This window comes from Electrona antarctica, assembly GCF_951216825.1.
Source record: "Electrona antarctica genome assembly, chromosome: 16".
NCBI classification, from domain to species: Eukaryota; Metazoa; Chordata; class Actinopteri; order Myctophiformes; family Myctophidae; genus Electrona; species Electrona antarctica.
Window position 1 is genome coordinate 30,446,302 of NC_136797.1, and position 24,806 is coordinate 30,471,107.

The window sequence follows — 24,806 nt, forward strand, 5'->3', positions numbered from 1 at the left end:
GAAATGCACTTCACTCTTTGCTTTGCAGTGTGTACAGTCCCCCTCACTCACAGTTGCAACTGACTAACTTCAGAAAATGGTGTTAGCTCTGGTCCATATGCTTAAGTATTAGGGCTATATGGACCAGAGCTAGTATGGTCCAGGCCTATACTACAATAGCAGTACAGTACTACTACTGAGGGTCCACAGTCCACACACATTAAATATATTAGGCCTAATTGGAAAGGCCTCGCGTAGCCAGCCGTCTACGTGCAGAGTCAGACCCTTTGATTTCCATTACATTTCAATCCATCCGCCTACTACAAGTTCATCCAATCTACTGGTCAGCTAAACTGTGTAAAAAGCGTGCCCACAGCCGACAGGCCACAGCCATTGCCTTGACGTGATTGCGCTCCTGAACATCCTTGCTTGGGCCAGTGGGAGGGACCGTACAAATGTAAACCCGCCCGCCCAGACACACACACACACACACAGACAGCAGAGAAAGTTTGAAAAGAGTTTAAACATGACTGAACGATACGTCCGTGCTGCTGCTGGATTATAGCCTACCTGAAACGTGTTTCAAGGGAACATTGTTTGTAGCTACTTTGAAATGTAAGTTTTTAAAACTTCAGCTCACTTTATATTTTAAATGTAGCCCTCTGTGTGTGTAGGCTATATGGCTTCTTTGTTTGGAAATGAGAAGAAAAGAGAATAGCCTTTGAATTATTGATAGTGCGTGTGCAGCGTACTCAAATCTCAGAAATTAAACTTACTTTTTTAGTAAAAAGTCACTAAACGGTACAGTAAAATCGCCAGTGTTCATTTAACTCCGTCTATAGGGCCTACAAATGTAACCAAATGGACCCTAATGGACCATTAAGGGCTAAATGGATACATTTATATTTGTTTAGGTAGTTATTATACTCATAATTATTTTAGTAGAAAAACAACATTATTCTACGTAACATGATGGACTGTGTAAATTAGCCTAGATGCCCGGGCAATGCAATCATAAATTCATTTTGACACTTTTCACATTTGTCCACATAGCCCAGGCTCATACAATTATGAGATGTTAAGGCTAATTAATTAAGCTATAGGCAAAATAGGCTTTTTTTGTATAGGAATATCATGTGGTGAATTTATAGCCAATAGACCCACTGCCCAGATCATGTGGTGAATTTATAGCCAATAGACCCACTGCCCAGATCATGGGGACGAATTAATTATTTACAGTTAAAGCTCCAGTCGGGGGAAATAGCGTGAGTCATTGTTTCTTTTGGAAGTGCATAAACAGTTTATACAGGCCTTTCCTTCGTTCTATATGAATCATATAACATGAGCAGTCTGCGTCTTATCAGATCTCCGCATTGTGATATTATTTAAAGAAAGCGACGCCAGCAGCGCTTCCTGACAGACAGAGTGACTGACCACCGGATAACCCTTGAGCTCACACCGGGAAGTCCAAGAACAATCTTTTGGAGGACTTTTTCCAAACCGAAAATTGAGCTGAAATAAACGTTTTAGCCTAACCCATATAATAATGATCATGCAGTGACCTCTGATCTTCAGAGAAACAACAGTTTATTCGATTGGTAACAGGAGTTACCAATTAGTTACAGAGTGGGCATCAATTGGGTGCCCACTATTCCTTATTAGTGCCCAGTGCTTAGTGGGCTGGGCCCACACAAAAACTGTATATCAGAGTCATTTTGAGTATAAACAAGAAGTGGAAGGGTCAATTTAAGTTTGATTGACTAATGCCCATTGTATGTCCTTATCTTGTTAACAGATGACCATTTTGAATCCAAGTTTAGTACACTAAATGGCTTTTGATCAAACATTTCAATAAAAAAGAGTAGCCTGCCCTGTACTGTAGCCAAATTTATCCGAAATCGACATTTCTGTCCTTCAGAATAGTAGCTGTCCAGGATGGAACCTCAGGATTAGCCTCAGGATGGAACATTTTCTAACACTATAGTTGATGAAAGGATATGGATACCAATGGACAGACAGACAGACAGACAGACAGACGAATAGATATTAGACGATGTATTAATTGATTATTTGATAACAATCTGCTACAGAATAGGTTACATATCCTGATGGTATTGCCCCACCACAGCTTGTGATGAGATATGACTGCATTAATTTGTTTCGTTATTGATGTTAATGCAAGGCTCCGTGGTCCTAATTTCCAGGATTCCAGTCTCCTTATCACATAATTAATCTCCTTCAGTGATCCCCCCCATCTCTCTCTCCCTCCCAGCTGACCTTTTGACCTTTGAAGGCTGGAGTTGCCTGCTTACACACACACAGCCACAGTCACTGCCTCACTACCATTGGACGAGAAGACTTAAAACGATTGCTTCAGCAGCCAGCTACAGACCCAGAGCGGCTAGACCCAAGACCTCCAACTCCACCGGTTACGAGATGGAGCTTTACACAACTCTGTCCGCCCTGCTCCTGTGTTTCTTCTCCATGGCAACCTCGGGTAAGCGGATGTTTTTGATTTGCAACATTTCGTAACGTTAACATTTAACATTTTCCACAGTTGTTTTTCCTTTCCCGAAAGTGCTACACCATCATATGACAAAGTAGGCCTATAAAATAGGACTTGAGTGATTATCTACAATGTTGACCATAAACCAATCAACACTATTGTTAATATTGACCTTCCACTGCATGATTTCAGTGAATGGAACATTCAAGGCCATAAATTGCCAGCACCCTGTGTACGTTATTCTGACTTGATTCTGCCCTCAGATCTAAAGGTCTGTAATTTGTGCAGCTCTTGAACTGCACTCTGACATATTTGGGCTTGAGGGGTATGATGGATAGGGCTTTTTTAACGTGCAAAAATATTGTATTTCATCTCGTTGTTAGAGTGACAGGCCTATTCCTTAAGCCAGTTTTGTGTAAGAAGGCTTAAAGGATAGTAACTTTTTTATATACAATATTTTCTATCAAACAATCTTTTGTGGTCGGTATATTATTATTATTATTATTATTTTTACAGTTTTGCAGGCAAGGAGGAATTGCAAAAAGATCATGGATTTTGCATGTTATTTAGTCTTTAGCCAAACCAAACTCTCCCACACTGGCCTTTTCCTCCTCTCCATCTATCAGCTGCCTGTGGCTGCTCATATTAAATTCAATATGCTGTTGCTTCCGTACAAGGCAGCTAAGGGAGTTGTATCCCCCCATATCCCCAGGCCATGGTCAGGACCAACAACCCTGTCTGTGTTATTTGCTCTGCTACCACCAGGTTCTTAAAGCCTTATCTGTGCTTTTTCCCGGCCGTGTTGCTCACCAAAGAGAACAGATTTTCGAATAAAAAATGCAACACATCGAGCAACGCGGTTTTATGCTGAAGTATGTATTATGCCTAATTTATGCCCCATTGTGATGGCATCACAACCTACAAGATCACAACGCATCGCAGATATGAGATGGTAGGCCGGCTATTTTCGGTAGGTGACTCTGTCATGCGGTGAAGTATGGATCTGACTTTAGGCATAACTCTTCTCCTCCTGTAGAAGCAAGGCCGTCACTCCACTTGTTCATACTCTCCTCCCACCTGAGCCCTTAATGGTGGAAATTCTTTTCTAACCCAATTACAACCATAATTCCCTATATCCATGCCCCCTCATACACCTGAATAACCCTTTCCCCCCCACACTTACAGTAGATCATACTTCATCTATTCTAGGAACACAGGACAGTACTTTTACAGTTGCCATGGTGGCTTGTAATGTTTGTTTACAATTTAGCCATGCCATTTAGCAGACTTTATTATGCAGAGCGACTAACACGTGCAAAATCTGAGTAAGTAGAAAAACTTGAACCCAATCAACAAACAACAGGGTAAATAGTCAGATGATGAGTGTGCAAAGAGAACAATTTACTGTATAAACTACAATACCAAACCTATTATTTGTCTAAACATGTCGCTGGATAAGAGCATCGGCCTCAAATGTAAAATATAAATATATATTTTCCCGCTATCAGCTACCTCTCAGCTTTAAATATTTGTTCACAGAACAGAAGTGTTACCAATGATGCTAATTAATGTAGCAGAGCCTTTCCAGTGTGAACCAACATGCACTGCCAAATAGCAGCATCTTGACTCTGTTTGACCAGAATGAAACAGAACCTTAATTAGTATCAAGTCAGCTACTATCTGAACACTATCACTAAATAACCTTGTGTTTACCCTTTTATTACATGCCAATATTGCTGCCATGGATAATATGAATATTGGAAATGTAAGCGTTATTGGCTGGACCTTATAAGACTTTGTCGCCATTGTATTCAGTCTTCAAAGTAATGCTTGTAAGGGAACCTTTAACCATAAAGGAACTCCTTAGATGTTTTACTCTCAAGAACAGCATTTCCAAAATTGTAAACATGCAGCATATAGGGATCTGTCTCAAACTATTGTTTACATTGTCAAAACGTTGAAGATCAGTGCTCACAGAAGTGCCTATGGGAGGTTTCTGTTGATACTTTAAGTAAGCTACAATGTTGTTGTGTAGCTTACTAGCTTCTTTTAGTGATCCCACCGCTGCCTTTGTTTGAGCTGCTCGCAGTGAGTTGATCCCTATGAATTATTGAATTCATCTCATCAGAAAGTTATGCTTAACTTATAATTATATACGAGAATAGCCGATCTACAAGCTCACAATGCGTCGCAATGTGACTCGTTGTGAGCTTGTAGATCGGCTAATCTTAGTGTGCGACACACCGTCATACAACTAATTATAAATCAGGCTTTAGTTTATTTATTTTTATGTAGCTGTGTTTGATGATCGAGAGGGGATGTGTTTTTTAACTTTATTTACTGGGTCCGTCTGAACCGCCTACACTAGTGCTTTTTGTTCGCTGTGTTTGTCTTCTTCAGTGTTAGTCGCCTCATATAGCTTTGCCACAGTTCTTACTGGCAGGGGAGGCCATGTTGAATAGACTCCCCGCTGCTGCGAGCTTCCCTGCGGGAGCCTGCTGGCATCACAGCGTCGACTAGCTCGCCTCCTTTATGCACTTCCGTCCATCCCAGTGTCTCCTCTCCACAGTTGGTAGGAAAAAAGCACAAAAGCGATTTACTGAGCTGCCAGTAGAAGGTAGGAACAGTGTCTGGAAGATGACCTGAGGACTAGGGAGTAAAGCTGACGTGCGGAGAGACAGAGAGATGGAGTGAGACGAGACACAAATGAGAGAGAGAGAGAGTGGGACGAGCTAGCTAAACAGCAGGTGAGGGAGGCCCCCCTGCTGGGAGATGCATCCCCCAGAAGCTGTGATAGAAGCTGGTGATTGGGAAAAAAGGCTGAGGGACAACTTTTAGACACGGGTGGGCTGGATTATGTAACTCTGCAAGGAAAGGAAAGGGAGTTCGCTTTTTTTTTTCTGGTCCCCAGGCGAGGGGAAGTTACTTTTACTGCTTCACCCAACAGAAGGCAGCTCAGAGGACGTATGAGCACAGCGGGGGGGGACGACGACAGACGGACGGACGACACTGTTAGTGGTCGTGGACACTTCGACACGTAAACTGGGCGAGCTGTGGGAGGGTCGAACTGGCGACATTCCCATTCCCAGGCGGCCTCTCTACCCACTCAGCTACAACTAGTGTCGACCACCCCAAGAGTACATCATTGGCAAATAAGTGGAGTGTGGGGTGGGAAGCGAGATGAAGATGAAGCAAAGAAATGCAGGGAGGAAACGATGAATTCAGTCCAAAGAGGCATACCTGTGACAAGATGTAAGGAGCTGACTATGAATATACTCCATTTCTGGTCCACTGGCACATATACTTATAGTATCATGTTTGAATGATATCTGCTGCTAAGTGATGTAAATAGTAAATGGTGCAATTACCGGTACAGCACCTCTATCTAAAGCTCTTTACAATTCACATTCACTCACTGATACGGAGGAAACCATGCAAGGCACCAACCTGCTCATCGGGAGCAGTTAGGGGTTCAGTGTCTTGCTCAAGGTCACTTCGACATTAACCCAGTGGGACCTGGGGATTGAACCGGGAACCTTCAGATTCCCAAGCTCTACCTCACGAGTCCTGAGCCACTGCCACTCCTCTCTTATTTGCACAAGAGAGTTATATCTGTTATATCTGCTGCTATGATGAACAAGTATTTTCTCATACTTGCTCAAGAGACATTGATATTCTGCCTCTTTTGTTTTTGCATGAACCTTATGTATATTTGATGATACTGTTGTCCTGTAGTCTAACTCTCTTTCTTTTTATTTCTTCGCTATTCTTATATGCCTGTAATTTGTAGCTTCAGAACATTGGGAGCTTGCCTTGTACAGAAAAAAAATATTTAATCTACTCCTACACCTGCAAACTTGAGATATGTGAAAATGAGGGTGCAAGATAAAGAGCAAGGGAGGGAAATGGATGACATGAAGTTTTCTCAATAGGGAACAAGCAGCAATCGCCACCATTAAATATGACACAAGTCTAAATATTCCACTTCCTCTCCAGCACTGCAGTGATTCAGCTCAGCCTGCAGTCAGACTGGGTGGCAGGGAGACGCGTCCTTGTGTCGCTCCCTCAGACCGATTTCTATCTCTCCCTGTGATGCCCCTCCCAAATAACAATCCATTTCTGAATGCCTTGCTTTTCCTCTGTTTGAATGCAGAGAACATTGTGGAGGCGCCTCAGTCCGTGTGTTTCATTCCTATGCTTTCCTCTTTGTTTCCAGAAGCTGCCGTAGCAGTAGACTTGGCAACACATGACATGATTAGTTTTAAATAATAGGTTTAATTTTTGTGGTTTATGAATGATGTGGCGTGCGGTAGTTAAATCTCTGGAGAAACCCAGGGCAGTGGAGTGGTGTGTTAGTGTAAGGTTGTTTTCAGCTCTGAGTTATGTTGCCCATGATATAGGTTGTTAACAAAGCACTCTCCTTATGTAATAAAACCTATTTCAAAAACATGCAAAACACATTTTGCTCACACCATAATGAAGGGGCAATGCATTACCCCGTGTTAATAGCTCTATAGGATCATTTTCATCCTGAAAATCCATTTCATTTCAGCACTGTTTAATATTTCATGACTATAACCGCCTTGTTTTGCTTTGCATGCACGTAATCTTTGTTCATCTCTAAAGAGATGCTCTTGCCCCAAGCAAGTTTTCTATTACTTTGCACTTGAGTTGTAAATGGGGCTCACGGTTCTCTCCAAAGGTCAAACAAAGACACTTCTGCGCCGGTTGTCGTCTCAGTGGCAACTAAAGAATAACAATGAACATCCCAAACAACAATTTAGTATGTCCAATTTAGCATCTAATTCATACGTCCAGCCATGAACCTGCCTTCGAGCTGTCTCTCTAACCACTCAACCCTAGCATCCCTATTCTCGGGGAGAGGAGCGATCCGCTGAAAATAGCAGATCTACAAGCTCACGATTTACAAGCTCACTCCGCGTTGCTCTTTTCAGCAAAGATAATGGTGTGGCCCATGGGAATATGGTCAACTAACGATGGGGATTTCAAGTGGCTAATAGGCAGTGCATCTTCTTCTGGGTGACTGTGAGACCGCGTCCCATCTGGGCCAGGTCAGTCTGCAGTGGCGTGAGCACTGAACGGCTCATTAGCAGCGGGTGAGATAAACACCTCGTCAGCCTGGCGACCATTTGTGCCCATGCCAGCATGCCCGCCGTCTACCCAGATAAGGCCTGGCATTATGTGTCTCTTATCTCTGGGCCTGACCGCTCATGGTCAAGCCCACAGGCCTGCACTAACATTTACCATGGAAATATACATAATGGTAATAATAATAAACTAGTAATAATAATAATAAACAGTAAAGGGATTTCACTGGAAGGCAATTGATAAAAACGTGGTGCCTGTTGTCTTTGATGAGAAATCCCAGCCAGAACTTCTTTTGTAACTTTTACCTAACTTTTACCTGGCCTAGAGAGGATACATAATTCTGACTGGCATACCCAGCGCGGCATCCTGGAGATTATTCAGTATGCGGTGTACTGTGGGTTTTCTGCTTTATCAAAGTTACTGAAAGAGACGTTGCCAGTAGCTAGCCTGCAGACAAAAAAACCTTATCTAACCCTGATATCGTTTGCATTTGGAATGGATTCTCAACAAACACCAACAACGCAATTAAAATAGAATAAAACATATTTAATGCAATTCAGGCAAACACACTAAGCTTGACCCTTTCCCATAACTATTGAAGGCCTGACATGCTATTTTCGGAGAGGGACACCATTGTATATGACCGATTATAAATGAAGCATGGGGCAGCTCATAGCACTTGACATAGTCATTTGTTATGCAACACTGGTCAATGCTAGAACAGCAGATCCCTCTTGGTTCGAGGACTGGGTGGGTAATGCTAGACTTTCCTGTTGATTCATCTGTCACATTGATCAATCCATACTCATGGGGTGGAGAGCTGAAATCTCCCACTGATTGTGTGTGTGTGTGTGTGTGTGTGTGTGTGTGTGTGTGTGTGTGTGTGTGTGTGTGTGTGCGTGTGCGTGTGCGTGCGCGTGCGCGTGCGTGTGCGTGCGTGTGCGTGCACGTGTGTTTTTCACTGATGACAAAACGCATACACACAGTTCCTCTCTGCTTGATGTAACACAATACCTTTATGCTGTTATTTACTGTAATTCCATTTACTGGTTTTATTACATACATTGAGAAGTAAAATGGGACTCAAAGAAAGGGCCTTCGAGTGCCTCATAGTTAGTAATATGACTATAACAAATCCCAAAGCAAAGCTCAGAGTAGTTTTTTCACCTTTGCAGAGACGCAGGAGGGAATAACGCCACACTTGTTGAGCAACTGTTGTCAGTCAGTAGATTTCCATTACTCTAAATCCTACACCGCTGAGAGGCACACAAATCTCTCTACCTTTCATCTGACTATACAGCACTTCCGCTTTCCTAACTTCTCCAAATGGAGTAAAAAAATAATAATGAATAAATCAAAGCCCCTCATTGCTATGCCTCCCCCATGTTGCAGGTCATTAATATTTTCAGGCAAAATCAGTGGAGAAAAACGGGGTAATCTCTGTTGGTTCTATGAGAAGCATATGCTGTGCAAAGCTACATCAATCTTGAATGATTGGGAGCAACCAGTGTGCAATGCATCTCTGACGCCTCCATCTGCTTCGGTAGAGGGTAGTTAGCATAACATTCACTAAATTAGTCTTTACTTCCAAAAGCAGCGAAGCTAATTAACACTGAGATGATTAATAGAGTCTCACAAGATCCCTTTCGCAATGTCTCGTCATTTTGCCACAAATTAATTTATCTGCATTGGTGCAGAAACCTGAAGACACAAGACTAATAAAGTGTTTATGGAACACCTTGTCAGTTTGAGTGAAGAGTCTAGTACATTAGTGAATGGAAGACATACTGTGTCCCTCTGACTTGTGTTGTCTTGAACATAACAGATAGGAGCATGTGTCTGTGTTCATCAACACTAAATGATGGTATATTTGTCATCTCATTTTCAAAACTTAACTAAGTTGTGGACAGCAGCCGACGTTAGAACCACAAACAACAAAGACATGTCCAATATACATATACTTTGTCATACAGAGAATAGTGAAAATAGCTAATTTACAAGCTCATAGGCTAATGTGTTAGGTTACATTGTGATCTGATAGATCGACAATAAATGAATGCCACAGACGAATAACAGTCTAAGTCCACACTATTGATCCATAATGTATAAATTATAGATAAGGGTTCAGGACAACGAGGCCTTTTCGTGGAGGGGTCAGTCTGAAATTTGGACTTAGACTGTTTTTCGTCTGTGGTAGTAGCTATTTTTGGAAATGTTAAGAAAATGTACTTGCATAAGCTGACAAAATAGGGATAGCCAAAGTTAAGGGGTTAACCAAAAGGTTATGCATGGTGATTAACTAAGTTATGTATGACCGCTGCTAAGCAGGATAACAACCGCCAAAAGCGTGTTTGTCTGTATGGGAGAATACGGTGTCTAGCAGGCAGCAGACAGGCAGCAGACAGGCCATGCAGTGAGCGGGTGAATGGGTGAGTAAGTGAGCCATTGGCCACTTCACGCGCCGTTGCGTTTGTTGTTCCGTGAACTTCCACGACGACGTGATGAGATGTCTGACGAATGGTTCCCAGAGGTGTAAACAGAGCTAGTGTGAAGACAGGCTGTCTCCAGACCAGCTATCGCATCATCACCGCCTCTTTTGGCCAGCACTGGAGCTCACACTCAACACGTGCATGCATGCATGAGTGCAAGGACACACACACGTGTACACACACACACACACACACACACACACACACACACACACACACACACACACACACACACACACACACATGCTCGCGGCACACACCCACGCATGCATGCACACAACTCCCATGTCCAACCCAGGGACCAGACCGACGTATGTAATGGAATATGTCGCGCACCAAACTGCGGATCTACATGCATGCATTGTGTAATATGCTCTACATTGCAGTTACACACACACACACACACACACGCACGCACGCACGCACGCACGCACGCGCGCACACACACACACACACACACACATACACATGCTCGCTCGCGGCACACACCCACGCATGCATGCACACAACTCCCATGTCCAACCCAGGGACCAGACAGACGTATGTAATGGAATATGTCGCGCACCAAACTGCGCATCTACATGCATGCATTGTGTAATATGCTGTACATTGCAGTTACATGCAGTTTGTAGCATGCAGTATGTAGTATGTAGTTTCACATTAGTATGCAGTATGTAGAGTAGAAGGTTGTGCAGTACAGTAGTATGTCTCTGCTGTCGGGGAGAAACCACCTAACTCCAAATTTTTCAGGAAATGAAAAAACCTTATATAAAAAAAAAAAATGCAATACTGCCTAGAGAGGGGGTGGAGTTAGCTGCTTTAGCAGACAGTTTCAGCCAGGTCCAATGGAGTTAAGAGGTTTTGTCCGAAGCGCTTTTTAATACTTTTCATTGGTTCAATTGTTTTTAACCAACACAGATGCTCTTAATCCAGAGCGACTTACAGTAAGCAAGAACAACAGCACATGGTAATACATCAAGTACATTCATGTACAGTATGTAGCTAGTAGTTGTATACAGTATGTATGTAGTATGCAGTACTATGCAGTATGCAGGGGTGAGAGGCCAGGGGACACTGCCGGCCCCTGCAGAGAACTGATAAGAGCTTGTTTACCTTCCTGTGGATGGTCAGGCCTCGGTCTGCAGCTGCGGAAACGCCGGGACAATAGGTGTGTGTGTGCGTGTGTGCGTGCGTGTGTGCATGTGCGGTGGTTATGTCTGCGTCTGTCTGTCTTTGGAGGCTTGAGCAAGCCTTGAAGCGCCATTTCTCTGTTGTTCGGTCCCTCCCATTGATCTCCCCTCCAACCAGCTCTTGAGAGGACCACCACCACCCCCTCAACCCTGGACACTAACAGTATATTCTGCCCTGAGGGGCCACGGGGGAGACGGTTGGACTTGACACGGCCCTCCGTTTGCCAGGGTTTCCCCCTGGCTGTTTGTATTCGCGGCAGAGAAGTGTGCAGCGCTATATAGAGGCTTTATGTCACTGGGGTTCAATCTATAGTCACTGGAGACTTTTAGCGCATGCTGATGCTTTTGTTCGGAGCCAATAATAATGAGTGCTACAGGGCAAAAAAAAAGCCAGAATTCCCTGCACATCATCAGTCCAAACAAACAATTAGTCTTACGTGCAAAGATCAGCCCCACAGCTCCTTTACAACAGACTTAACAATGGTTCCTGTGTCTAGAATTATAATGGAAGGTACTTGGTAATATAATGAAAGAGCTTTATTTATTATTTGCAAGACAAGGCATGCAAATATATTATGTAAATATTATTATTATATTTTTTTCTGGCTCTAGGAGGCAAGCGGTCTAGAAGTGTGTGTGCGTGCGTGCGTGCGTGCGTGCGTGCATTGGGATCCGATGTAACTTTTCCCAAAATATGGTCCATATGACGTACTGATGTCATAGCACTGATGTCATACTGTACAGTAGATGACTGATGTCACTGACTGGCTGCATGAAGTCTGTCTTGTTGAAGAGGGTGCTGTCAGGTAATGACAGGAAATGGTTAAGTAATAATTATTATTTGTTGTTGTGGCTGAGGTGGGCAAGGTCATTAGAAGGTCATTCCACCATTAGGGAGTGAAGAGTTTGTGGGCAGTATTATGCGTGTCTTAAAGGAGAATTCCATACTAGAAGGCTTTCTTACCTTTCTTTGTAGTCGTTACGTCCCCACCAAAGAGGTCCAGGTGTTATTTTGTGCAAAAGCTCCTTATTGGCTATCTCCCCTACCATATCTAAAGGAATTGCATTGAATTGAATGGGAATCGAATGGGGCTATGGGGTGTTGTGCTAATTTGCTTATTTCCATGGCTCAAAATTATTATTTTTTTGTATATATCCTCTCTTCATAATGTAAATAATATCCCAAGCGGCACATTTTACTACTTATTTCGATGGAAATAAGTGAATTAGCACAACACCCCATTAAGGGATATTTACTCGTAACCCATAAAAATGTGTCCATGAACACAAATGGGTCCTGACCCATTGTTTGGGAATCAGTCCATGCTGCTCCTTACATCCAAGTGGATACTGGAAGACGGGAGGCAATAGAGGAAAGGTTAGTTGGGGTTCATCCTGGAATCTGCCTATCTGATGAGTAAAGGTCAATCGGATAGGTAGGGTTCATCATACAGGGATCATGAATGCCCGAGTTTCACGGCAGTGAAAGTGGAAGTTTTGGCGTCACGGGGTCACCAAAATCCTCTGGGCTCCATGAAGGTGCACAGAAAACCTCATGCCATTCCAGTGAATAGTTTATGAGATCATGATGATATTTGGGACCAACGTCGTGAACAGATAGACAGATGGATTGGCATGCCCTATCTAGCCATCTGTAGAGCTCTGCCTCTACCGGGACTGAAGCAAAAGCAAAACAACACTGTTTTCATTTGAAAATAAGTCACTTTTGTTGAGTGACATGCGGTTGCGTACAGACACAGTAAGAGCCAGTGCACAGTGCAGATCACGGCGTATAGGGATTAACCCATTTTGGGCGGGAACCCCTTTTGGTGTTTCAAGCATTCTGTTATACTTTAGCTATTGAAAAATAGCAGATATACAAGCTTGTAGGTCTGCTATTTTTGAAAAATCGTAAAAATGCGGCACAAATCTTTGAATAGGTATATATTCTTTCAGAGCGAACGTTTTTTTTATTTCGACGTCAGGCCTGAATGGATTAAGGGACTGTGTCTGAATGGAGGATTCTCTCCCTTTGCATGCCTCGCATCCCAGCATTAAGTCCTGGATATTTATTCTAGACCTTTATAAAATAAACAAATATTTGTTGTAGTCGTAGACAATCCCCAAATCAATTCACAAGATTCAAATTGGGTCAAATGTGGAGTGTGGTGATGCATGCACAACATGTCCATTTTTCTGAATCAGACGTTGAGTGAATACTTTGTAAACTAACATGATTATTATTGGTTTGATTATTTGACCTGTAAAGAAGACAAAAAAGACACACATCGGACTGGATATTTGTAACTAACAGGAGTTTACTTTTTGATTTAATTCTCATAATTCATGGCGGTGGGAACAAAGGCGCTTTTGCTAACACAGGCCTTTCTGCACATGGGTAGTCTATACTAGCCTGGCTAATAAGACAGACTGAATCAGCCGTTGGCAAAAAAAAATTGCCTGCCGGCGGATTACGCCCATTTCCTACACCAGAGAACTGGTGTGGCCAATCGGGACACGGTATGCAATATGGGCGGGCTTTGGTACAGTGACGTTCAATGCTTGAGTCCTTTGACTGACAGTAGCTCTGACCAATTGCGTCAAATAGAAAATGTTTGAACCCGCCCCCCGGGAAACAAGATCCATACACAGCATCTCCAGACTCAAATACCACATGACAGTGTGATTTGAGCCTGGCTTATTAGCCAGGCTAAGTCTATACTGTACCTACTGTACAGTACGGCCAGAAGCAATGAGGATAGAGTGCATCCGTGGTCTGGGTAACACGTACGATGGGTGATGGCGAATGAAAGCAAATGTGTCATGACAGAAGCTGTCCCGTGCTCTAAATGTGTGTGGGGATGGCTGATTGATCCTGTGTGCATCATTCTGTTGTCACACCTAGCTCTGAGTCCAATTACTTTGACTCAGTCAGGCTGGCCTGGTGTCTGCATCCTGTTCACTTCCATTCTATGGGAGCGAATGGGGTCGGTGGAACGTGCATGGATGTGTCTCGTTCAATGCCTGGAGTTCAACGTTGGTGATAGGAAAGCACAAGAAGCAATGAAGCATTTCATTGACCCTACTTGGCAGTTTTCCTATTTTCTCTTTCTAGGCTACAGTTTAAAAAGTAGGCAATTATACTTTTCTGTTGTTATGCCAATTGACTTTCCCCACACACATTTCTGTATTGTCACTGCTGTTGCTGTTGTATCCTACTAACGATCACCTGGCAGTGAGGAGCCCCTAGCGGGAGCACGTAGAGAGCTTCCGTCCTACTCCCCCCGCCCAACACTCCCCAGCCTGTAGGGGTACGTGCAATGACCAATATCACCGTCCCCATCCGGCATCCCTCCCCCAGCCAATTGCGTTCGCATAGATTAGACGCCCGACAAAGCCGGTCGCACCACGGTGGATTAGAACCCTTGGCAGTTTTCTATCAGAGAGCCAAACTCTCAGATGTTAGTCAAACAAAACTACACACAAGAAAACAAGCGCGGCTCACAGTCAGCGGCACAACATGGGTAATTGATCAATGTTCAATGCCTTGGCATGTGTTGGCTACTTAGTACTCCACTTCTGACGCATACAGTATGTGTGACTGACTGTATACCCTGATTATCAGTGCTTTGTGGGTCAAGGATGAGGTGACACAACCGGATAGGTTGATGGTGGGACGCCCAAGGACACCTATAAAAAAAAAAAAAAAAGCAACCTACAGTATGCTCTATGCTAACACGACATTGTTTTTTGGCAGGTCTATTAATGTGTCATTCTCTCTTCTGCCAGCTCATGTTGTTTTAGTATTAAGAGTCAATCATATCCGAAAGAAGAAGCGATAATCTGCTCGCATGCATAGGAAATGAGTCATCCTTTTACAGTAATTGTTTCTATCTCTTAGTCAGTTTCACACCGGAAATAGCCACAATGGCACACAGGAGTTATGACTTTTATTTTTCTAAAGATTGAATTGAATTTGATAGGACTGTGGAGGAGAGAGACAGGAAGTGGTGAAGGGCAGAGAGAAGCGGATGACATGCAACACGTCTCCCCCGAGGATGATGTTGAATGGCTTACGTTTTTACTGCCTGAGTCACAAAGGCACATCACGACTTTTAACACTGGTTTGTGTGTTGATGTCTTCTTTCTGTGGATAACTTCGGTTTAAGCCACGCTTACATTTATACTCGGTGTCTCTGCGCCACGTGCCGAAAATAGCAGATCTAAAACCCCGAACTGGGAGTGTGACACTGTCGTTCAATGCAGTCTGAATCGGGTCTCGCTGCATCATAAAAGTATTGCACTTACAGTAGAAATACACATGATTATTGTCATTCAGTTGATCAACCGTGCTGCTGTATTGCACCAACCATATAACACGAAGGAAGTGGCACAAAGATAAACTGTGGATTCATGTGTCTCTGGAAGGGACTTTGTAATGTATATTAACCCATTTAGGCCTGACGTCGAAATTAAAAAAAAAATATCTGAAAGAATATATGTTAAATTTTCAAAGATTTGTGCCGCATTTTCACGATTTTTCAAAAATAGCAGACCTACAAGCTCGTAGCGCGCCACTCGGTGGCGCGCTATGAGCTTGTAGATCTGCTATTTTTCAATAGCTAAAGTATAACGTAATGCTAAAACACCAAAAGGGGTTCCCGGCCCGCCCAAAATGGGTTAAAGTGCCGACTGGCCAGCCTCTCATAAAAATCACATTTATCTATCCCCAGTGGTGACTTCCTCCCTATACAGGCTATACAGTATACAGTATGTTTTTGCTCTCACTCATACAGAGCATCAGAATGAGACAAACGCCTTGCTTCAGCACTTTACACATGCGTGCACATGCGCACGCACACACACACACCTCGCACGCTCAATGGATAAACCAGGAGTTTACACAGCTTTTTACAGATCAATTCTTATGCTCTCAAGGTCTTAACACACCTGGGGGTGCGACAAGACATACAAATTGCCAGCGAATGTTTCGCATCGAAACTATTCAGATATAGTTGATGCCTCATAAAAGCATGTTGATGGCTTTATTTGTGGTGGACAATTTGGACATATTTGACCTTGGTCCAAATACAAATTCTGCCTCTTTCTCACCACATATTTGCTTTCTGTGTGGATATACTCATGACACAAACAACATTTAACAAAATATATAACTTTCGGGCGAATGAATCGCACAAAAAACACCAATGCTCTGTGTAGAGTAGACAATTGTACTGGATACACTGGATAATTACAGGGTTGCATATGATGTATCACACTTGTCATCATTTTTATCATCTGCCCTTAATGGATTCCGTTCACGTTTAGCCCCTCATAGCTACTGTAAGATCTAAATGGAATTCCCAGTCAGCCCTAAACATTTCTTGTCATGGAACAGGAAACGGGGGGGACTGATAAAAATAAGACTAAGAAGAGGCACTGGAAGGAACGGCGCTTCTATACCCCATTTACCACCAAACCACTTAGTGGGGCCATTGGCATTTCCGGGGTCAGGAGGCTAGAATGAACATGGCTTATGGTGATTGGGGACTGATGATAAATAGGATGAGGGACACAGTACACATTACACAGTAAATGCCTCGAGAGTTAAAGCTGCAGTCCGGAACTTATTTTTAATGAATAAAATGTTATTTACCACTCTGTATGTTAGAGTGTGTTAATACAATGCACTGTAACTAGGACATCTAGACCCTGGTGTCGGGAAGAAGTTTGACAAGTAGTCCTGCCTGAAGCTCACAGCCATTTCCTCCTCGTAAGCTGGGATTCTCTCTTGGAAGAGCGCTATGGAATGTTCGGTCTCCCATGCAGGAGGCCACGGTTCAAATCCCGGGTATAGGAGATGAAACGTATGGATTGAAGCTTTCATTTAACTGTGATTGCACTACTGTATAACAAATGTGACCAAATGGACCCGTGGGCGTCCAAATGGGCCCATTTGGTTACATTTGTATACACACTCACAGTTACAAATGGATAAATTAACGATAAGGACATTACTGTGTCACATGATTTCTTGCTCTGTTCCTCTCTGTCTCTTTCTCTGTCTCTCGCACGCACGCACGCACGCACGCACGCACGCACGCACGCACGCACGCACGCACGCACGCACGCACGCACGCACGCACGCACGCACGCACGCACGCACGCACGCACGCACGCATGCACGCACGCACGCACGCACGCACATCATTGTGATTTACTTCAAGTCCCCCCAGCGGGCTGCAGTCATGGGCTATTGACTCCATCACAGGGGGGGAGAATTCAGTATTTCTTTATGGATGTGGACGCGGAGCGATAGACATGAACACTGACTGCACATGCAGGCCAGAATAACAGGAAGCTGGCCTTGACCTTCAGTGCAGGCGAAGGGAGAGAGGGATGAGAGAGACGGGAGTGTGTCTTTCCATCTCGCTCGGCGAGGGAAAGCCACCATCCATTACTGCAGTGGTTCTGGAATATGGGGGACCCACGGGGGTCCTTGACAGGGTTTCAAAGGGGGGGGGGGGCAAAATGATTCATAGTTTGCTACTGTAGGAACCAAATGGTAAATGGTGCATTTATATAGCACCTTTATCCAAGGCGTTTTACAGAGATTTTGCATTACATTCACCCATTCACACACACATTCATACACCGATGGCAGCGGAAACCGCTCGGGAGCAATTAGGGGTTCAGTGTCAAATGGAACCGTATGGATCTGTAAGTGGGCAAATCGAACCAAATGGACCCCTACGGGTTGTCCTGCTACCATTTGCACGCTCTCTGAGTTTAATTAACACTGAGGATTTTACAGTGTAAACTGGAGTCCCACGCTATACTAAACTAGGGAGTCCTTTAAAACGGTTGAGTCACTGCATTAAAAACCTACCCAAGAACAAGCGAAAGGGGCACATTACAGTCTGTTCCCTCTTTGCTCTCCTCTGTCCCATTGTATCTGCTTCAATCTCTATCTCGTTTTTTTCCATTAGGTCTCTCTCACTCTATCGCTTCTTCAATTCCTTGTGGTGGTGCTGCTTCAACCTAGGTTTTCCATCACCGTTAAGTGTGTCCCCATCTAAATATGGTATTTCCTGTTGTCCTTGTAGACTTTGTAATTTCCGGTTGTCCTTCTCTTCTCCCCCCTTTATTCAAAGAAGGAAATGGGTCAGAGTTTTGCCGTTTCATGTATGCAGCACTTGCTAGAATCCATTCCGGTATTATATTTACTCAGGCGTTTGAAACCTGTTACTAAACACTTATGCTTATACTGTATGCTTTCTCTTCATAATAATTATAAAACTAGATTGTTTTATGTTAAAGGGGTTGTAAGTGACATGTTTTTGTTGCATTTTTTATTTAATTATTTTAGGGTAAAATGTCAAAGCTCTTTTCATCGCCACAGTATAGTCTTTGATCCACAACCGGGGTCTCCCCAACACTTGAAAATGCATATTTTTATGGGGGGGAGAGCAATTTGATCAGAGAACCCCACAATGATGATTAAATAGCTTATGGTGTCCCACTTCAAATGTTGTTTGTTCTATCTTGTAACCCGTATGAGTTCTCTCTCCTGATTGGATAAAAAAAAAGTATCAGAAGTCCCAACCTGAATATGTATTTTCTGTTTAGACCCCATGTTACTGAACAAACACTTTAGAGCAATGATTGCTATAAGTATACAGAGCTATTTAACACTTATTCTAACAAAATATATGTCTTTCACCCTTTTAACTATTAATAGATTAATCAGTCGCCGACCAACTTCATTAATGTTTCCTTAACTGGGGGCTGTAGTTACTCGATAATATCAACTTCCCTATACCGACTATGTGTGTGTGTGTGTGTGTATTGTATACAGGCTGGATATGGCTGTCTGGAGGCTGGCTGGGTGCAGCGTAGAGTAGTTCCTGTCCTGCCTGTGATCCTATCGGAGCCCAATCTCCCCTAGTCAGGAGACAGACAGTCTGAGATTAGCAAGGCATTACAGCTTGGTCATCTCCTCAACATAGCCAGTCAGTCCAGATCAGAGACGGCCTCAGCACCATGATGTCTGCCACCCAGTGACGCCGCAAGGCTCTGATAAAAACCCAAATCAGACCCTCCCATCTCTCATCGGGCAGGGCGGGGCGTGGGTCGGAGCCCAGTCCACTGATTGGGTAGGAAATGACACCTGACCCTGCACTTCCTGAGGAAGGAGGGAGTTTATTGGTGGAGAGGATTTATCGACCACCAACAAGGCAGGATATGCCCCCCGGGGGAGAGAGAAAAGGAACAGATAAAGCAAATAAACTATTTTTAATGGATTTTTGTGATGATTTTGACACAATGCCTGTCCCAGCTGGCACATATACTCCACTACTTTCCAACATTCTTAACAACAGACGCTTGCCAAATATCAATACGTGCACACATCAGGGCTTGAGTCCAACTCAAGTCACGTGTTCAGTCTCGAGTGAGAATTGAGAAACATTCAAGGAGATTCTTTGTCGTCCCATTATTCAAGTATAAGGATGGTAACATTCTTGGAGTTTTGACTCCTTGGCATAGCAGTACCACGTGAAAAAAGCAATACAATAAGGAGCGATGTAATGGTAAAGAAGTGTGAAAATACTTGGGATTCAGTAACAATTGCTCTTGGAGTTTGACTTAGATTCAGCACATACTGTACTTTTGAGACTTGCTTGTTATTCAAGGTCTGGTGAATCAAAGTGTCTCACAGTATTTATTACCAGTTATGCATAACTTAAGTCAATTATATTATTCACAGTGAGGAATTCATCTGCTCTGTTGTATCTCTTGAGAGAGGTCGACATGCACAGCTACAACCTTTTGAGGCAAAGAGAGTAATAACATTGATTGATCTGATCCTATCCCCCGTTACTAACCCCCTCCACCACCAAGTGATCTGATCCTATCCCCCGTTACTAACCCCCTCCACCACCAAGTGATCTGATCCTATCCCTGTTACTAACCCCCTCCACCACCAAGTGATCTGATCCTATCCCCCGTTACTAACCCCCTCCACCACCAAGTGATCTGATCCTATCCCTGTTACTAACCCCCTCCACCACCAAGTGATCTGATCCTATCCCTGTTACTAACCCCCTCCACCACCAAGTGATCTGATCCTATCCCTGTTACTAACCCCCTCCACCACCAAGTGATCTAATCCTTTCCCCCGTTACTAACCCCCTCCACCACCAAGTTATCTGATCCTACCCCCCGTTACTAACCCCCTCCACCACCAAGTGATCTGATCCTATCCCTGTTACTAACCCCCTCCACCACCAAGTGATCTGATCCTATCCCTGTTACTAACCCCCTCCACCACCAAGTGATCTAATCCTTTCCCCCGTTACTAACCCCCTCCACCACCAAGTTATCTGATCCTACCCCCCGTTACTAACCCCCTCCACCACCAAGTGATCTGATCCTACCCCCCGTTACTAACCCCCTCCACCACCAAGTGCTGAGAGTGATGGACGCAAGAATGCACATAGACCATGCGCGTTCCCCCGCTAAGGAGCTGACTACTGATTGCCTCTAGAGCTCAGTTAAATTGCGCACTTTGACTATACTGTTGCTCACTTTTAGGGGGTCCTCTAATGCAGTTGTTATCAAACCCTCAAAGTACCCTCAAGGGGATATGCATTTGGCTGCGGACCCATATTTGAAAAGATTTTGTGCCAGGGACCCCCATAAGAGAAGATTTTTTTAAAGAGCTGATCTACAAGCTCACAACACATCACATTGCAACACTTTGTGTGCTTGTAGATCAGCGATTCCCCCCCCCCCCCCCCAAAAAAAAGAAAGTTTTCTGAAAAGTAACTGTTTTTAACATACAAGTTTTCCACCCGACAGGCGACCAACGATATACGACATATTTTCATTAGCAATAACATTTAAACATACAAATAAATGCTTCACAGGAGAATCATGATGAATAATGAATAAGTCAATAAGTCATCATTAATTGATTTGTTTAGATCCCATATTTTGCTTTCCATCCATTTGAATTTACTTGATAGACATCTTAGGAATATTAACATACAGTATAGACCAGGGGTACCCACACTTTTTTGCCTTGTGAGCTACTTTCAAAATGACCAGCAGCTCAACAAGAAAAACACTAAAAAATATACCATTGCTGAAAATAGTTTAAATAAGCCCCTGAGGGGGCTTTGGAATAGCGGAGCTGGCGTAACATATAAGACAAATGCACTTGGAATGGGAAATAGAGTGTGAGAAATGGAATAGGTAGGGTTTTTTGTATTTTATTTGTAATGATACCAACGTTTTTTGTGTACAGTAACACTCTTGAAAACAAAATATTGCAATATGGGTTTGAGCTGACGGACCCTTTTGATGTCAATCAATCAAGTGTCAATCAATCGTGTTGTGAGCTTGTAGATCTGCTATTTTCAAAAGAATTTTTTTTCATGTGAAGAATTTGGAATAATTTTAAGACATTTTAAGATCTTGTATGGTGGTCCCTGGCCATAAGATATTTTTCAGATAGGGGTCTGTGCACTATATTAATATGGGTTTCCTTGACTTGAAAATGCTTAAGAACCACTGGTTTAACAACATTTATGAAGGAAGCATAAATAAGCAACTACTTCAGAAACAAGCCCCATAAAACCACAACCTACAACTATCAATATTTACAAGCGACTTTACAGAAAATCAAGCCAAAAGTCAAGATATAGCCAAGATATGGCAACACTGACAGGTGTTGCCATGTCAGGTGTAAAAGCCCATGTGGTACACAGCCTACATACTAACGGATATCGACATTAGGGTTCATGTGGTTAACCGTTTGCACCGTCTCTTCCGCAGCCTCCATCCAGACATGTGTACCGGCGAGGAAGGACTCCGTCAACCCTTCTTGGGTGGAGGTGAAGGAAATGTCCACTGGCTGTTGGACAAGCTTCCTCAGAGAGGACAAGGCAGAGGTCCATGTCCTTAACCTCCAATTCAGGGTAAGCAGCTAACGCTAATGTTGATTCTCATCCACTTGAACGATTAGCATCCCTATTCTGGGGCTAACATTTGGCAAAAATATTTTAGATTGGCTGTTCAAGCCGGAGATATTTAGTGTAGAGTGAAAACTGGAAAGGGCCTGTGGTGGTTGTCGTTGGTCTACCTGTTATTCTATTGAGAATTGGCCGGAATGAGACCATGTATGATGATAAGAGCGCCCTATACGAATGGTCAGACATACTCATTACTTACGTGGCTATTTTCCTCTTCATGCAAATGAACGTTAATTATCATTAATTCATTATAAACAGTTTTGTTACACATTGTAGATGCGCGTACCAGAGAGCCACAGCAATGCATTTGGCTGTGTCTTCCTGTCTTTGTTGACGTCAATGTTCAGTTCAGACATTCGGTCAAGCAGGCTTTTCATTTGGAGTGGTCAGACAGTGTATTCTCTGAGTGCTCCCACAGGCCAGCACTGTGAGTTTCTAAACCAGCTACACTCGGAGAGTGCTCCGAATTTCCCAACCAGAGAGATCCGCTCCAGCACTCTCGGTGACTCCGCTCCAGCACTCTCTTCGAGTATTTCTATGAATGCACCCATAATCCTAGAGGCTCGTCTCATCTCTCATGGTTTATTTTCCAATATATTGAGCCTATATGCCTTGGAGTAGGCTCTATTGCCAGTTCTCAAGAATTGTTCTGTATAGAATGCTTGTGAGTGATTGATACCAGATGACTGCTGAACAAGCAAGAACATTAGCCTCCCCATGTGGTGTAATGCAAACACGAGGGACATCACGTCTTCTGGTCAGCTTGATAGCTTTCTAACCACGAACACATGCCAGACATAACATAGAGGCTGTGTATCCCCTGAGGCCCTGGGGTTTCTCATGCTTACATTTCTGTGAGAAAACCGCCAGGCAGGCTGCACTTTTCCGATTGTCGATTTCAAAATATCGATTTTAAAACATTTGCCATCGTTGATTGATTCAGAAATCGACACAAAAATGCAACTCATAAAACGTTTAATCTATGTTGTTTTTGCAGTGCCAGACTTCATTTTTCACTGTCCTGTATTGTCTGGTCAGATAGCATTAGTCCTTTCTTTATTGGGGTGCACTGCTTGCCTCTCTATTCTCACTTAAGCCATTAAGACCCCAGGCCAATTGTACAAATGCCTTCTAAACCAGCAAACCAACAATAGCAGATGTACAAGCTGCTCGCTGCGCGGCACAAAGTGCTCTGGTGAGCTTGTGTATCTGCGATTTAAGAAAAGCCAACGCTAAAATCTTAAAATAACAGCAGATGCTTTCCCAGGTTTTAATGATTCAAGCCACCGATACTTTCTCATATATCTTGTTTCATAAAACCCCTCACAATTTATTCTCACGTATCCTTTTTCCAATCTGTTTGTCTCTCTTCTTCTTCTACCCCCACATTGTTCATATTAAATCCACCTGTCTCAGGCACCATTACTAAATGTCCTATAAATCTACTCATTTAGACTCATCCCTCTTTTGTGCACACTCTTCTCTTTTCTCTCTCTCACTCACTCGTTCCATTTCTGTCTCTCTAATCTGAACTAAGGAGTGCTCACCAGAGGTTGTGGGATAAATTACCCATAAGTGATGGGGGAGGGGAGTACTGAATGTCGTTGCTGTCAGGCAGAAACCTTGTATCTCCATCTTTCAAAATTGTACACGTTTTAGTAAATGAATGCCTTTCATCCTCATACTAACTACAGTGTCATACAGAAGTAGCAAAAATAGCCAATGCACAAGCTCACAATGCGTCACAATGTGACAGATTGTGAGCTTTTATTTAGCTAATAGCCTAAAACAAAATAAAAACATTTAGGTGAAAGTGATCGAGTCTGTGTTTAAATATCGAACCAGTGACAAGTATTAACAAGAGCTTGTTGTGACTAAATAATAACTACATTGCATCCATTGGAACACAACACAGGTTATTTTTCTCATTTTCTGTAAAGTTAACAGTTTTCCACCCGACATCGATGTGCGAGGTGCACCAGCTGAGACACCACCACAGGATGATACAGTATCACGCAAGACGCCTGCCCGAATCCTTCAACTCTATAATATTAATGAAGGCACAGGGAGGCCCTGCCGCCCTGGGGCCCTCTCCTTCTTCAACAGTCAAGTGGAATGCAATGTTGAATCCTCTACTTTCTTAAAAAAAAAAAAAGACATAAAGCTGATTTTATACATCTGATCTAATGCAGAAAATGGTCCGGTATGTTTGAAAAAAAGAATCCATTTGAATTTGACGTATGAGTGAGTGTTTGTGCTTGCGTTGATTATAACTCAATACGTTGATCGAGATAGAGAATAGTAGTACGCCAGGAAAACGTTTGGTTTTAACAGCACTAAAGGTGTGGCTCAATGACATTTTGTGACATTTCTCTGTCAGTGTCGGAAACGGCAAAAGACAACAGGCAGAAGTCACAAAGATGAGACTGAAACTGTAAAAAAATCTAAATGTGAATGTTACAGACTAAGCACTACTTATCCTATTTTAAAATGTACT

The 24,806-nt window shown here is 43.2% G+C and overlaps 1 protein-coding gene across 3 annotated transcripts in view; it reads left to right on the plus strand.

Annotated features, from left to right (window-relative positions):
• Nucleotides 1-459: 459 nt before the first annotated feature.
• Nucleotides 460-24,806, plus strand: part of eng (endoglin) — a 55,327-nt gene continuing 30,980 nt past the window's right edge. For 2 of the 3 annotated variants that reach the window (XM_079524781.1, XM_079524783.1), the window contains exons 1-3: nucleotides 460-594; nucleotides 2,252-2,476; nucleotides 22,113-22,255. In XM_079524781.1, coding sequence (XP_079380907.1) covers nucleotides 2,416-2,476; nucleotides 22,113-22,255 — 204 coding nt within the window. In that variant the 5' untranslated portion in view covers nucleotides 460-594; nucleotides 2,252-2,415. Of the gene's footprint in view, nucleotides 595-2,221; nucleotides 2,477-22,112; nucleotides 22,256-24,806 lie in introns of all 3 variants that reach the window. The other variant, XM_079524782.1, reaches the window with a different exon arrangement.